Source organism: Aquarana catesbeiana, linkage group LG03, assembly GCF_042186555.1.
Source record: "Aquarana catesbeiana isolate 2022-GZ linkage group LG03, ASM4218655v1, whole genome shotgun sequence".
NCBI lineage: Eukaryota > Metazoa > Chordata > Amphibia > Anura > Ranidae > Aquarana > Aquarana catesbeiana.
Window position 1 is genome coordinate 68,434,876 of NC_133326.1, and position 17,129 is coordinate 68,452,004.

General features: G+C 43.6%; 1 protein-coding gene across 1 annotated transcript in view; it reads right to left on the bottom strand.

Annotated features, from left to right (window-relative positions):
• The window catches only part of SLC12A1 (solute carrier family 12 member 1), a 199,763-nt gene that overhangs the window by 65,443 nt on the left and 117,191 nt on the right, over positions 1 to 17,129 (bottom strand). Inside the window, exon 19 of the mRNA XM_073618670.1 lies at positions 12,252 to 12,334. Coding sequence (XP_073474771.1) covers positions 12,252 to 12,334 — 83 coding nt within the window. The remainder of the gene's footprint in view (positions 1 to 12,251; positions 12,335 to 17,129) is intronic.

Genomic DNA, 17,129 nt, shown 5'->3' on the forward strand with positions numbered 1-17,129 from the left:
ACTTTTTGGCCTCAATTCTAAGCGGTATGTGTGGAGAAAACCAGGCACTGCTCATCACCTGTCCAATACAGTCCCAACAGTGAAGCGTGGTGGTGGCAGCATCATGCTGTGGGGGTGTTTTTCAGCTGCAGGGACAGGATGACTGGTTGAAATCGAGGGAAAGATGAATGCGGCCAAGTACAGGGATATCCTGGACGAAAACCTTCTCCAGAGTGCTCAGGACCTCAGACTGGGCCGAAGGTTTACCTTCCAACAAGACAATGACCCTAAGCACACAGCTAAAATAATGAAAGAGTGGCTTCACAACAACTCTGGCACAGTTGTGTAGTGGATAGCACTTTCGCCTAGCAGTAAGAAGGGTCGCTGGTTTGAATCCCAACCACGACACTACCTGCTTGGAGTTTGCATGTTCTCCCTGTGCCTGCGTGGGTTTCCCCCGAGTACTCCGGTTTCCTCCCACACTCCAAATACATGCTCGTAGGTTAATTGGATCCTGTCTAAATTGTCCCTAGTGTGTATGAATGTTAGGGACCTTAGATTGTAAGCTCCTTGAGGGTAGGGACTGATGTGAATGTACAATGTATATGTAAAGCGCTGCGTAAATTGACGGCGCTATATAAGTACCTGAAATAATAATAAAATAACTCTGTGACTGTTCTTGAATGGCCCAGCCAGAGCCCTGACTTAAACCCAATTAAGCATCTCTGTTAAGACCTAAAAATGGCTGTCCACCAACGTTTACCATCCAACCTGAGAGAACTGGAGAGGATCTGCAAGGAGGAATGGCAGAGGATCCCCAAATCCAGGTGTGAAAAACTTGTTGCATCTTTCCCAAAAAGACTCATGGCTGTATTAGATCAAAAGGGTGCTTCTACTAAATACTGAGCAAAGGGTCTGAATACTTAGGACCATGTGATATTTCAGTTTTTCTTTTTTAATAAATCTGCAAAAATGTCAACAATTCTGTGTTTTTCTGTCAATATGGGGTGCTGTGTGTACATTAATGAGGAAAAAAATGAACTTAAATGATTTTAGCAAACGGCTGCAATATAACAAACAGTGAAAAATTTAAGGGGGTCTGAATACTTTCCGTTCCCATTGTATATTACATCTGCCAAATGGAGTTATGCTATGGATATTTTTATTATCTTTGCACATGTATGAGATTTCTGGGGCAGTGGGAGACACAGATATCCGCTTGAATCAGGATCTATATGCAGCTACTGGTGCTGTGAATGCTGGTTAACCCCTGGTGGGGAGAACTCTCTGGTGAGTGCAGCAAGAGAGGGGGAGCACGAGTGGAGACACTGGCACACCCATGGTCTTGTGATCTTTTGCAGCACTATATATATTTTTATGAAATCTTTTGCAGCACCATATCAAGGACTTAAAATTATAGCACTTGTCACTTTTTGCTGATTCACTAATGAACATATGAATTACAGCACTTGTCACTTTAGACATTTTTTGGCACTTTCATATTATTGCATTATGAATGTTTATTGAAAACACAGTCGTCATAGACGTTTTTTTTTTATCAAGTATCAGCCATAGAAGTATGTAATACCCTGACTGGTCACATGTTTATATTTTTGCACAATTTTTTGAGACATATATCAAAGCAGAATATAAGAGGAAGATCATTGTGGAGGACAGATAAATATCTCTAGGAGTAGGTTGCCTTCATGCATTTAGTCAGTTTTTAGATCAAAAGCTGGCCGAAAATTATTGATGTTACTAGAAAATTGCTTTGTGTATGGCCAGTGTTCGCAGCATAGACACTGACAGTAAATTGCTCCTTATAGCAACCATACATGCAACAATTTTATTGCATGATATTTATTATATAATCAGAGCTCCTGCACATTTACTAGGCTCTGGAGCAACTGCTCTTACAAAGAGTCTATGTGCCTTTAGTAAATCAACCCTTATGTGTTCCTGCTGTGTCTAAGGGCCCTTTCACACTGGGGCGGAGGCGGCGGAGGTGGTAAAGCGCCGCTATTGTAAGCGGCGCTTTACCGTCGGTATTCGGCTGCTAGCGGGGTGGTTTTACCCCCGCTAGCGGCCGAGAAAGGGTTAAAAAACACCGCAAAGCTCCTCTGCAGAGGCGCTTTGCCGGCGGTATAGCCACGCTGTCCCATTGATTTCAATGGGCAGAAGCGGTGAAGGAGCGGTGTATACTCTGCTCCTTCACCGCTCCGAAGATGCTGCTAGCAGGATTTTTTTTTCCCGTCCTGCTAGCGCACCGCTCCAGTGTGAAAGCCCTCGGGGCTTTCACACTGGAGAGACAGCAGCGGCTGTTTCAGGTCGGTTTGCAGGCGATATTATTAGCGCAATAGTGCCTGCAAACCGCCCCAGTGTGAAAGGGACCTAAAAGTTTTTAAAAAAGGGCCCCCCTGCAGGTTTAAGCCATAATGTGCTAGTATACACTGGGTACCAGCACATTATGTCAGACTTACCTTTAGAACGGATCCCTCCAGCGGCACCCTGTCACCGCTGACAGGGATTCCATCTTCATCCTGTCTTCTTCTGGGTACGTGGGCTCTGGCCATCTGATTGGCAGAGCTGCAATAAAATCACTCCCATGCATGTGTGCTGGAGCCCCGGGCACAGCGCAGAGCTCTGAAGATATGGCACAGGTATGCAGTTCCTTCAGAGTGCATGCGCGTTGACGTCACTGTCTGCTGCTCACTGGAATATCTCGACGGTGCACGTTTAGGAGATATTCATTTTACCTACAGGTAAGATTTAATATAAGCTTACCTTTAGGTAAAAATGGCACAAAAGAGGTTACTATCACTTTAAGGCTGCCATACATGGCTCGAAAATTGAGCTGTGGGTGCCCCTGTTGGCACTACTCGGTTCAACAGAAGTTGGCCATACAGTGATTGCAACCATTAAGATGCCACCACTGTTCGGGTATTCTGACAGCCATGGATGCTGGCTGTCAGAATATAATAGCCTGCAGGGTAGATCCATCCATGCACACTGTTTAGCTTGGATGGAGGAAAGTGAGCAAAATACATCTATGTGTGTACGGCCAGCTTTAGATTCAAGGCCCCATTCACACTGAATCTGAAATCGCACAATACCAGATAGTGCTAAAATCGCGGCAAAATGCATGGCACAGATTTAGGTGCCATCAATTCTTATTGGCACCTGAAATGCGGTGCGATTTTGCTATAATTGTCACCTGGAAATCGAGGCAAAACACAAATGAAATAAAAAAGTGCCATGCTCATCACCCAAAAAGGTGCAGGAGCTTCTTGGGCATGTTTGTTGTGTGTAGGCCCATTCAAGTCAATAAGCTGCAGCGGCGGCCCGCCCATGAGGGGTGCCCGGGCGACGCCCCCTCTCTCCACGCCACCCCCTACATGACTAATGGATAAGTTCATGCATAGCATGAATCTATCTACAGCAACCACTGCCACCCCTTATTCAGGCATCCGGCCCCTTTTAGGTGGTGTTTTTTTGAAGCACCTGATTAAAGCCATATGCTATAATAGGCTTCAAAATATGTGGGATCATGGCACAGAGCATTGCGCCCCCAAAGAAAATTACCACCGGCCTCCACTGATGGGCTGCCCTTTGCTTGACCCATGAAAATGCTGCAAAATTGTGCAAAATTAAAAACAAAAAACATGTGAGCAGGAATATGTGTTCCTGCTATGCATACCATGACTGGGGCCTTAGGTAGACTCTTGCATGACATGGTCATTTCACATTGCCCTGCCTCACTACGTAGAAAATGAATACCAATATAGCCATGCATGAACAAGTACATAGATATTATGGGAGAACTGGGTTCCTCAAAATGCTGAGTATATTTAAAGGTCAAATTTAAATTAGAAGTATAGGTAAACCATTTTTTTTAAGTTTGGATAGAGTAAGGGAGTGTTATAACCCCTGTCAGTTTTTTTTTTTTGCCACCTGTGTACCGTTGGTGAGATTTCCCTTCACTTCCTGTCCCACAGACAAAACAGGAAATGAGAGGCAATCCCTTCAGAGTGAAGGAATCACTGGTTGTCACTAGAACTAGTGTCCCCATTGGAAGATTTCCCCTCTATTCCTGTTCTGAAAGCCAAAAATTTGAGATTTTTTATTTTATTTTTCACTGATAACAGTAAACAGGACGAATAGAGAAGGTGAAGCTCCCTGATGAGGACACGTACAGCAATAAAAACCTGACAGGTGTTTGTCTTTAGCTATTCTTTACTATGAACCATCTCCCCAAACCACATACCCATTACTAAAATCCATGGTCTTCTCGTAATGAATAAATGATTTCTTTCACATATTGTGTTATATTTAAAAAATTACACAGTGGGTATACATTGCTTCTATTTGGTATCTGCAGAATGGAGAGTGACAACGTATAAATCATGCATGTTATCATCATAACTGAATATGTCACCGTGTGCTACAAACCATTGCTATACTGGTTCAGTCCACCAGTTCCAAGACATTTATTACTATCATAATTGATGTCACTTTCATTGAATGTAACATTTTCCTTTACACTCTGTTCCCCACTATCATAGAAATGAGTTATGACAATGCTAGGTAGACAGGAGGATGTGTATTTTATCTCTTTTCAATAAACAGATTACAGGAAATTCACAGCTCAAATGGGAATTAATTATGGTTTTATTTAAAACTTGTAATTTATGAGCATCCATCTCTGGAAATTAATGAATGAATGAAACAAAACCCATATTCAATCATTTTATCACCTATAATTATATCTTTCAGAGGCAGATAGCTGGGTGCTGGGAGCAGGAGGCTGCTTTTACGCCATGTGGCCATGGGTTTCATTTGTCACCAATTTCCCATAAAGTTATATGTTATATTTTTATATATATATATATATATATATATATATATATATATATATATATATATATATATATATACTGTATATATACAGTATCTCACAAAAGTGAGTACTCCCAGGGCCGAAATTACCATTGGGCTTGACTGGGCTTAAGCCCAAGGCCCCGTGGGCCCCGCCCGTTTCGAAAGCCGCCGAGAGCTGCTGAAAGCCGCAGATAGCAGCCGAAAGTCGCCGAAATACACAGGGCATCCGGCTCTGTATCTCGGTGGCGCCATTTTTAAACTGAAAGGCTGCAATGACAAGGCAGCAATGACAAGTCTGCAAATGACACTGGGGCAAGGCTACAATGACACTGACAAGGCAACACTGACACTGACAAGGCTACACTGACACTGATAAGGCTGCATTGATGGGCATTTAAATAAAAGTTTTTTTCTTTAAACTTCCCTCCTAAAAGTTTTTTCCTTAAAATTCCCTCCTAAACTTGTGGTGCGTGTTATACGCCGATAAATACGGTAATTATCATTTTATCCATTTTTATTATCTTTTATTAATCGTGGACCCAGGACGAATACCAGTACAGTATCCCCTACTTATACGCTTAAATATTATCTACTTTTGTGAGTAGCCCATTTGGCTGTTTTGTCTTGTCCAATTAAACAGAAGTTCTTTAATACTGCACTGAGTCTGGCGCACCTTGTCCTTTTCTATTTCTGTTTTATAGAGCTATGGGGCCCCCACCACCCTAAGTCCTGCCCTGAGTACACCCCTCACATTTTTGTAAATATTTTATTATATCTTTTCATGTGATAACACTGAAGAAATTACACTTTGCTACAATGTAAAGTGGTGAATGTACAGCTTGTATAACATTGTAAATTTGCTGTCCCCTCAAAATAACTCAACACACAGCCATTAATGTCTAAACCGCTGGCAACAAAAGTGAGTACACCCCCTAAGTGAAAATGTCCAAATTGGGCCCAATTAGCCATTTTCCCTCCCAGGTGTCATTTCACCCCAAGATACACTCGGCTGCTTCTCCTGAATACGGGGATACCAAATGTGTGAGACTTTTTGGCAGCCTAGCCGCGTACAGGACCCTGAAAACCAAGCACCGCCTTCAGGCTCTCTAAGGGCCTACATTTTTGATTTCACTCCTCACTCCCTATCGCAGTTTCAGGGGCCATGAAATGCCAAGACAGCACAAACCCCCCCCTCCCAAAATGACCCCATTTTTGAAAGTAGACACCCCAAGCTATTTTCTGAGAGGCATGGTGAGTATTTTGCAGATCTCGCTTTTTGTAACAAAGTTTTGAAAATTGTAAAAAAAATTGAAAATTTCCAAAACAAATGAGAGCTGCAGCACGGTGGCCAAGACCATACAGCGGTTTAACAGGACAGGCTCCACTCAGAACAGGCCTCACCATGGTCGACCAAAGAAGTTGAGTGCATATGCTTAGTGTCATATCCTGAGGTTGTCTTTGGGAAATAGATGTATGAGTGCTGCCAGCATTGCTGCAGAGGTTGAAGGGGTGGGGGTGGGGGGGGATCAGCCTGTCAGTGCTCAGACCATATGCCTCACACTGCATCAAATTGTTCTGCATGGCTGTTGTCCCAGAAGGAAGCCTCTTCTAAAGATGATACACAAGTAAGCCCACAGTTTCCTGAAGGCAAGCAGACTAAGGACATGGATTACTGGAACCATGTCCTGTGGTCTGATGAGACAGTCAAACTTATTTGGTTCAGATGGTGTCAAGCGTGTGTGGCGGCAACCAGGTGAGGAGCACAAAGACAAGTGTGTCTTGCCTACAGTCAAGCATGATGGTGGGAGTGTCATGGTCTGGGGCTGCATGAGTGCTGCCGGCACTGGGGAGCTACAGTTCATTGAGGGAACCATGAACGCCAACATGTACTGTGACATACTGAAGCAGAGCATGATCCCCCTCCCTTCAGAGGGGACCACAGGGCAGTAATCCAACATGATAACAACCCCAAACACACCTCCAAGACAATCACTGCCTTCAGGGCCGCTGATAGAAATCATGGGGCCCCATACAGACTACCTGATGGGGCCCCCTTCAGTCCCACCCCTGGTCCCTCCTTCAGCCCCACCCATGGCCCCGCCCCCAGACCCACCTTGAAAAAAGTGCAGGTTTGTCTTCAAGTGCTATTGATCTTTATCCAGCCAGTTATAAGTTTGATCATCCAAAAAAGTTTTCAGATGAGAACAGACCTCCTGCCAATGCAATAACGCGTGTGATGCCTGCAGAGAGGGTGCAGACATCCTACAGGAGATGGTCAGAGACTGCAGACATACTACAAGAGACGGTCAGAGACTGCAGACATACTACAAGAGACAGTCAGAGACTGCAGATATACTGCAGGAGATGATCAGGGACTGTAGACATACTACAGGAGATGGTCAGAGACTGCATATATAGTACAGGAGATGGTCAGAGACTGTATACATAGTACAGGAGATGGTCAGAGACTGAAGACATACTACAGGAGATGGTCAGAGACTGCATATATAGTACAGGAGATGTCAGAGACTGCATACATAGTACAGGAGATGGTCAGAGACTGTATACATAGTACAAGAGATGGTCAGAGACTGCAGACATAGTACAGGAGATGTCAGAGACTGCATACATAGTACAGGAGATGGTCAGAGACTGCAGAAATAGTACAGGAGATGGCCAGAGACTGAATACATAGTACAGGAGATGGTCAGAGACTGCAGACATGATACAAGAGATGGCCAGAGACTATAGACTTAGTACAGGAGATGGTCAGAGACTGGGAACATAGTACAGGAGATGGTCAGAGACTGCATACATAGTACAGGAGATGGTCAGAAACTGGGGACATAGTACAGGAGATGGTCAGAGACTGCAGACATAATACAAGAGATGGTCAGAGACTGCAGACACACTACAGGAGATGGTCAGAGACTGCAGACATAGTACAGGAGATGGCCAGAGACTGCATACATAGTACAGGAGATGGTTAGAGACTGCAGAAATAGTACAGGAGATGGCCAGAGACTGAATACATAGTACAGGAGATGGTCAGAGACTGCAGACATGATACAAGAGATGGCCAGAGACTATAGACTTAGTACAGGAGATGGTCAGAGACTGGGAACATAGTACAGGAGATGGTCAGAGACTGCATACATAGTACAGGAGATGGACAGAAACTGGGGACATAGTACAGGAGATGGTCAGAGACTGCAGACATGATACAAGAGATGGTCAGAGACTGCAGACATAGTACAGGAGATGGTCAGAGACTGCAGACATGATACAAGAGATGGTCAGAGACTGCAGACATAGTACACCCCTCTGCCAGTTTCCTACCACCCCACCCCCTGTCATCTTCATCTCTCCTGTACCTCACTGCAAGCTTCCTACCACCCCCCATCATTTTCATCCCCCTATAGCTCTCTGCTAGCTTCTTTCCACCCCCCCTTGTAATCTTCATCCCCCTGTACCCCACTGTCAGCTTCCTACCACCCTACCCCCTGTCATCTTCATCCCCCTGTACCACACTGCCTGCTTCCTACCACCCCACTCCCCTTTCATCTTCATCTCTCCTGTACCCCTCTGTCAGCTGCCTACCACCCCACCCACTTTCATCATCATCCACCTCGTACCCCATTGCCAGTTACCTACCACCATACCCCCTGTCATCTTCATCCCCCTGTGCCCCACTGCCAGCTTCTTACCACCCCACCCACTATATTCATCATCCCCCCGTATCCCACCTCTGACATCCTACCACCCTACCCCCTATCATCAACATCCCCATCATCCCCCTGTAACCCACCTCTAGCATCCTACCACCCTACCCCCATCATCATCATCCTTCATCCTATCTTCATTCCCCCTGTACAGCACTGCCAGCTTCCTACCACCCCACCCACTGTCATCATCATCCCCATAATCCCCCTCTGCTGACATCCTACCACTCCACACATTGTCATCAACACCCCTATCATCCCTCTGTATCCCACCTCTGGCATCCTACCACCCCACCCCCTGTCATCATTATCCCCCTGTACTCCACCTCTGGAATCCTACCACCCTACCTCCTGTCATCATCATCCTCATCCCTCCTGTATCCCACCTATGACATTATATGGGAAATATGATCTCAGCCTCTCACCCCAACGCTGCCACCATCACTCTAAACTGCATGCTGCCATCCAACCACCTGTACCTCAACAGTTGCATCACACACCACAACACTGCCCTGCCCCCCCCCCCCAGTGAGCGGTAATGGTGTGCTGTAACCTTTAGCAACCAATCAGTGAGTGATAATGGTAAGCAGTAACCTCTAGCAAACAATCAGTGAGTGTTAATGATGTGCAGTAACCTCTAGCAACCAATTAGTGAGCATGAAGCAATCAGTGAGTGAAAGAGATCATTATGTTTTATTATTAAAGTTTTCTAGATAAGTCTATGTGTGTGTTTGTTTTTTGGGATGTTGGGATGGAAAGCGAAACTGCCATAGGTATAGTGGGTGAAGCAACACATGATTATTATTTTTTTTTTAATTAAGTAATTTTTTTATTTCTTTTATATACAAACATCATAAACAACGATAACAACATACAACCCAGCACGTATAGAGAGGGAATAATGAAAAAAAGACAAAAAAGACAAACAAAAAAAAAAGAGAAAAAAAAAAAACTCCACCCCTGGCCCCCATGCCCCCCCCCCTCTCCCCATCGCTCCCACATCTATCTGATCCCCTCTCATCATACATCCAGAATATCAAACCATCTTCTCCATATTTTTTCAAATTTCCCTAGACTGCCTCTATGTAAAAAGGTATATTTTTCCTTAATTATGGTTTCCCTTACTTGCATTTTCCATTCTGCTACTGTAGGTGCATACGGTGACAACCATTTTTGTGCTATAAGCTTACGAGCCTGAAATAAACTTCTATTTATTGATACCATGTATTCCCCCGGAGTTCTTAGTTCATCCATGATACCCAGGAGACATCCCCCCGGTTCTATAGACATCTTAATCTCAAATACATTATTAATCATAGATACCACCCCGTACCAATAGCGATGGAGTTTAGGGCATCTCCATATCATGTGGAGTTGGCTGCCCCCCCTTTACATCTAGGGCATTGGTCTGTATCCCTCCGTTTCCATTTAAATAATTTCTCGGGTGTATAATGTACTCTATGTAGGATGAATGGTTGTGTTAAATTTTGATTTGGAGATAGAGAAGCCAAAGGTATTGCCGACAGCGCCAATGCCCACTGTTCATCAGAAATTGGCCCTATATCGCCAGCCCATGCTGATCTTGCAGGTATATTCACAGCACCTTTAGTTTTCTCATATATCATATAATTGTGATATCAAACCCTTTTTTCTTTCCATCTTATCGAGCAAGGTTATTGCCACTGATTTATTAAACTTCAATTCATGCGATTGACCCTGTGCTTTTAATGCATGCCTAAGCTGTAAAAATTGAAAAAAATCTTTGGTTTGGGATATTATATTAATTTCTTAATTCACTAAAGGTTTTCATCTCATCTTCCTTAGATAACTGTATCATGTACCTTAGTCCCTTCTGCCTCCAAATTTCAAACCCTTCCAGTTTCAACAGTTATGAATAGCTACTATTGGTCCATATTGGAGTATATGACGTATATGCCTTTATTCCAGTAATTCTCCTCATTTCCTGCCATACCTTATCAAATAATATTCCTGTAAAAAATCCTTTATCAGACAATTGATTTCTCGACTCTAATAGGGAAATTAATGGATAGTCTTCATAAACTGATAGTAACAGCCTCTGTATAGGATCAGAGTCTGATACTGTTATCCAACTGTCATCATCATCCTCATCCCACCTATGACATTATATGGGAAATATGATCTCAGCCTATTACCCCAACGCTGCCACCATCACTCTAAACTGCATCCTGCCATCCAATCACCTGTACCTCAACAGTTGCATCACACACCACAACACTGCCCTGCCCCCCTCCCCAGTGATGGTGTGCTGTAACCTTTAGCAACCAATAAGTGAGCGATAATGATAAGCAGTAACCCATAGCAACCAATCGGTGAGGAGTAATATTGTGCAGTAACCTCTAGCAACCAATCAGTGAGCGATAATGAGCTGCGAGGAGGAGCAGAGCATTGGGTAAGTAAATCTCTTTTTTTGTTCCCCTAGACCAGGGGTCTCCAAAAATTCTAAACAAAGGGCCAGTTTACTGACCTTCAGACTTTAGGGGGGCCGGACTGTAGCCCTCGGGAGTAAAAAATGTCCCAGCATCAGTGGGAGTAAACTATCCCCCATCATTGGTGTCATTGGGCCTCATTGATGGTTTCATTAGGAGGAACTGTGCCCCACTGTCGATATCATAGGTAGAAATTGTGCCTCATTGTTGGTGTCATTGGGAGGAACTGTGTCCAATCGTTGAAGTCATTGGTAGGAATTGTGCACCATCATTGGTGTTATTGGGAGGAATTGTGCCCTTCATTGGTGTCAGTGCAAAAAAAAGTGCCCCAAGGGCCAGATAAAAGCTAGCAAGGGGCCGCATCTGGCCCTCAGGCCACAGTTTGGAGACCACTGCCCTAGACAAAAACAAGCAATTAACCCTTGTAGTGCAGGCACAGGCCTACTTCAAGGGATATGTTTTTAGTTGCCTGGAGTTGAGCTTTGAAGCAACCTTTAACAGCATATAGCTTTACAATAGTCTTTAGGTGCTCTCTACACCCTCCATGGCAGGACAACATGGACTTTAGATGTGTGCCCCAATGGCCACTCTGGCTTGTTCAAACACCATGCATTTGCAGTGTCTACTGCTGGCCACTGCTGATACATCAGGTTTTAATGAGCTAGATCAGCCAGTGGAGGCGAATTTCTAACGTCTGGCACATCCTGCCATGTGGGGGGGGGGGGGGGGCAGCTACTGAGAAGTTGTTTTGGACAGGTCTCACATTACTGACATGTATGGAGGGGGGCAGGAGCCCCTATTTGAACAGAGGAGAAGTGGCATGGAATGTGCTTGGTATGCTGGAATGCATGGGGGATTTTTTTGGAAAATACCCGTTACAGATGGACTAACCTTTTATTGGCAACTTACAGTGCCTGAATTTTTGTCACTGCACACCATTTTCATTTTGTTTTCTCAAAATAATTATTTAAATTCCACTAGACAAAGATACATTAACAGAGGTAGGGAGAAACCAGCAAAGATAAAGCAACTCTTGTATTTGTAAACAAAAATAAAAGCAGCGGTGTCAAAGGAGACTCGGAACAGCGTGCTAACCTATAACTGCTTCTTCTGTATTTCATTCAACCATCAGTGGTTTGTGACACTTTCAGCGGTCCTAAATCTGTTAAACCAAGACCTGTTTGTCCATAAACAAATCACTTACCTTGAGCTTGAAGTACTGCCGAGATGTCTAATCCCTGGCTGATTCTCACGATTACAACTCCAAATTCAAAATCAAAAGCATCACTGTGGAAAAACAGATCTCTTTTAGGTAACTGTTTCACAATAATGATACAATTTGTTCTCTCTATTACAGCCTTACGCATCCCTTTTATTCAAGAGGTGCCTCAGAATGTATTTTCAGATTTCAGGGAAGCCTCGCTAAAACAAATTAACTGGGAGTCAGTGGGAAAAATTCCTCTTTATATTGCTGGTTAGTGGAAAGACTGCTCCCCTTCCAGTGGTGGTCAGAATCAAGGCTGTCTTTAAGGCAGGGCAAAAGGGGCAGCTGCCCTGAGCCCCATCATTGTTGTGGGGCCCAAAGCAACTGCCTCATATTTGCTAACTATCCCAGTTTAAATTCCCTAGTCTCTTGAAGTTTTAGTCCCATGCTTTGTCCCGATATCTCAGTGTGAAGATCTGTTACTAATGTTGCTCAAGGTCTGCCCTATTGCCATGTACAGATGACTTACCTGTAGACCCTGTGTTTACATCTAAATAACCTGCAATGTAAATAGCTGTGGCATTAATATGTAAATAGCCGCTGACTGGCTGCATTGATATGTTAGTAGAGTCGGCATTCATATGTATATCATGCCCCCCAGAGGTCATTTTCACCATCACTTCTGCTGAATGCTGCCCACTGGGGAGGTAAAGAGGCATGCTGGAAAGTTTTGCCTACAACTGTGGTCATTAAGCCTAACATCAGCCTGTTCTGCACAGGTAAGCAAATTGGAGGTGGAACCCTTTTTAAAAATAACATGGTGCCACAGCTCCATCAGGAAATCGATTTTGCATACTTGCCCAATACACACAAATGTGAACGCAGGCTAAATATCTCAGTTATATTGGCGGTCAGTGTAAATCTTCTTATTATATTGGAGCTCGGTGTACAATCTTTTAATTTACACTAGTAGCCAGTGTGAAGGCCCCCCTTACATTGGTGGTCAGTGTAAATCCCTCCTTACATTGGTGGTTACTGTGAATGCTCCTATTACATTAGTGGTCAGTGTAAATCCTCATTACATGGGTGGCCAGTGTAGAAACTCCTCTTTATATTGGTAATCAGTAGAAGAAAATTCAAACTTGCATTTGTGGTCAGTTTCGAATCCTCCCTTACATTGGTGGTGCATGAAGAAGCCCCCTATAAATTGGTGGCGAGTGTAAATCCCCACTTACATTGGTGGCCAGGGTAGAAATCCCTCTTTATTGTTTTTTTATATAAAATCCCCCCCTTACACTGGTTGTCAATGTAAATTCTTCATTATATTGGTGATCAGTGTAAATTTCCCTTTACATTGGTGGGAAGTGCAGAATTGCCCTTACACTGGTGGTCAGTGTAAATCCCCCTAACATTGGTGGTCGGTATAGAAGTGTCACCTTATATCGGTGGTCAGGACAAATCTCCTCGACAATGGTTGTCAGTGTAAATTCCCGCTTACATGGAGGCCATTGTATATTCCCCCTTACACTGGTGATTGGTGTAAATGCTCCTATTACATTGGTGTCAGTGTAGAAATTCCTCTTTATATTGGTGGGTGGTGTAAAAGCCCCCATCACAGGGTGGTCAGTAAAAATTCCCCCTCGTATTGGTGGTCAGTGCAAATTCCCCCTCACATTGGTGGTCAGTGTCAATACCCCCTCACATTTGGTGGTCATTGTAAATTCCCCATCACATTGGTGGTCAGTGTAGTATCCCCCACTATATACTTGCCAAAGATTTCCAGCTTTGCTCTACATGATTCAGAATTTGCCACAGTATACTGCCTCCTAACTAACCCCATCCCCCCACTACTGCCACTGATCCCAACAAGCCCCAGCATTGCCACTGATCACACACCCCCTCCCCCAGCATTGCCACTGATCCTAGTATCCCTAGGAGTTTTCTGTCTATTGATGGGTCCCCTCACCTCCCCAGTCCATGGTGTGCAGGCAGTGAGGAGATGATGTGCTGTAACCTTTAGCAACCAATCAGTGAGCAGTAATAATGTGCGCTAACCTCTTGCAACCAATCATTAAGTGGTAAGGATATGCAGTAACCTCTAGCAACCAATCCGTGAGCAGTATTGATATACAGTAATCTCTAGCAACCAATCAACAAGCAGACGTCAAGTACTGTAACCTCTAGCAAATAATCAGTGAGCCATAATGTATGCTGTAACCTCTAGCTGCCAGTCAGTGAGCGGTAATGATACACTGTAACTTCCGGCAACCAATTGCAAATGCTGCCTGATCTCATTCAGTAAACTGATTTTGAGTCTAGCTGCTATTTATTGTATGTCTCAGAGCAGGTGGAGAGCAAAATTCCATGGGTGGGCCCCACAAAATGTTTGCCCAGGGTCCAATCAATATTAAAAATGGCCCTGGTCAGAATGCCACTCTATAAACAGCTAACAAGATTATTAGTGTCATATAGCTCTGCCAAGAGGTGTTGGCTGTGAAACTATGGGGTTAATTTACTAAAACTGTAGAATGCAAATCTGGTGCAGCTCTGCATAGAAACCAATCAGCTTCCATGTTTTATGTCAAAGCACAATCTAAAGTTAGAAGCTGATTGTCTTCCATGCACAGAGCTGCACCAGATTTTACACTCTCCAGTTTTAGTAATTCAACCCCTTTATGTCTGTAAATGCTCTCATTTATCCAGGCCTTGGTACAGAAGAAGTGGCTTGGCAAGCTATGAAACATTTTCAACAATACAGAACAGGTCCAGTTGAATGTAACAAACTACTAGCTATATGTACTGTACTGTACTATAAATATAACTAATAATCAAGTCACAAATGCATTTCAAATACCTAGTGTAATTCTCTTTTCTTTTATTCACTTAAAGTGAACCTGTACTAAAAATGTAAAGCTTGTCTGGTTTAAAATGATTCATTCGCACAGGTAAAAGGGGCCAAAAGCAAAAAGAAAGAAAAAAACAAAAAAAAAAAACAACTAAGTATAAAGCATCTTCTTTTACTGGCTGATTTTGTCAAAATATAAAATATTCAAATTGATATTGTTGCTACTACTACTTTTTTTTCCTTACTGGCTAAAAAAACATTTCTTAGTTTTTACTTGCTGTGGTGGTGGTGGAGGGGATGGGGGAGCTTAGAATTTGCACCAAAATACTGACAACTTATACCCATAAAAAGATCAGTTAATGATGAAAAAAAAGAGTTCCAGAGAGCAGAGTAGTTAGCTGTAAAATTAGGATTTAGGGATCATGCATCTAGCAGATAAGGCCATATAGCACCTAGATCAGCGTATGTTTTAGGCAGCTACGACCAGGTGTTTTTGGTCAGCCATGGATGGGAAGTCTGTACAAATCAATGACAGGCTTACATTGTTTTTGGCTGTCCACATAATGTGCAGTAACCTCTAGCAACCAATTAGTGAGTGGTAAGGATCTCCAGTAACCTCTAGCAACCAATCAGTGAGCAGTATTGATATACAGTAATCTCTAGCAAGATGTTGGGGTTACATGCAACCCCACATGAATCGATTATCTGCGGTGAGGGTGGGATGTGTGCCCCTGGATACAGACAGTTCATGACTAGCTGAGGACAGTAGTGGAACATGTCAGCCTGTCATAGATTTTTACAGGTTTCCTGTCAGAAGCTGATTAGAAATGCCTGTCTGCACCCGCTGCAGAAATGATCTGGGTGGGGTATGGTCCTAATTAGCCATGACAATGAGCCCTAAAAACTACTTGCCTGTGCCTGCAGTCACTACACTGTGTGCAATGGATGAAAAAGTGGGCCTGGGCAAAACAGCAGCTTCAGAAAGCCCACTGTAAGACAAAAGTTAAATATTTTAGGTTAATTCCTCCACTGGCTGCCACTTACCCAACAAATTAAAATCAAAATGCTAACAACAAATTACAAAGCCATCCACAACTCTGCCCCAAGCTACATCACTAGTCTAGTCTCAAAATACCAACCCAATCGTTCTCTTCACTCCTCCCAAGACCTCCTGCTCTCTAGCTCCCTCATCACCTCCTCCCATATTCGCCTCCAGGACTTCTCCCGAGCCAAGGCTTTCACACTGGAGACACAGGAGAGGCGCTATACAGGAGCTATTTTTAGCGCTGTAGCGCCTGTAGCCTCTGGCGATCCCTGAAAACTCTTCGTAGAATCCTACCCTGCCTCCACCTAACAGCTGTTCTTTTATTTTCTTCATCAGCTCATCCCCCACAGTTATTACCCTTTCGTATCACTTGACCCTCACTCTTAGATTGTAAGCTCTAAGGAGCAGGGTCCTCTGATTCTTCCTGTATTGAATTGTATTGTAATTGTACTGTCTGTCCTCATGTTGTAAAGCGCTGTGCAAACTATATATGCGCTATATAAATCCTGTATAATAATAATTAGTTTGTCGATGCTCCCTGTAAGATAGCAGAAATTCACTATTTGACTTCAAGTCCACCTTAATATTTGCAGGACTTGCCAGGGCTTCATCCCACCATATGTTATATTTTTAGTGCATTTCTGCTTAGATAGTGGATAAAACAACGTAAACACTAATCTTTGAAAAGGTTACAGTGGTACCTTGCATTAAGAGCATAATCTGTTCCAGAGGAATGCTTGTAATCCAAAGCATTTGTATATCAAAGCGAGTTTTTCCATAGGAATCAATGGAAAATCAGATAATTAGTTCCAGTGTCACTGCTAGTGTATGCAGTACCGCATGTGGCCAGAGGTAGGGGGTGCCGGAGACACTCAGAAACACTTGGAGAAGCGCGGAGAAGCTCGGAGACACTCGGAGACACTCAGAGACACTCAGGAACTGAGTGTTTCAGAATGTGTTTCTGAGTGTCTCCGAGCAGCTCCGAGTG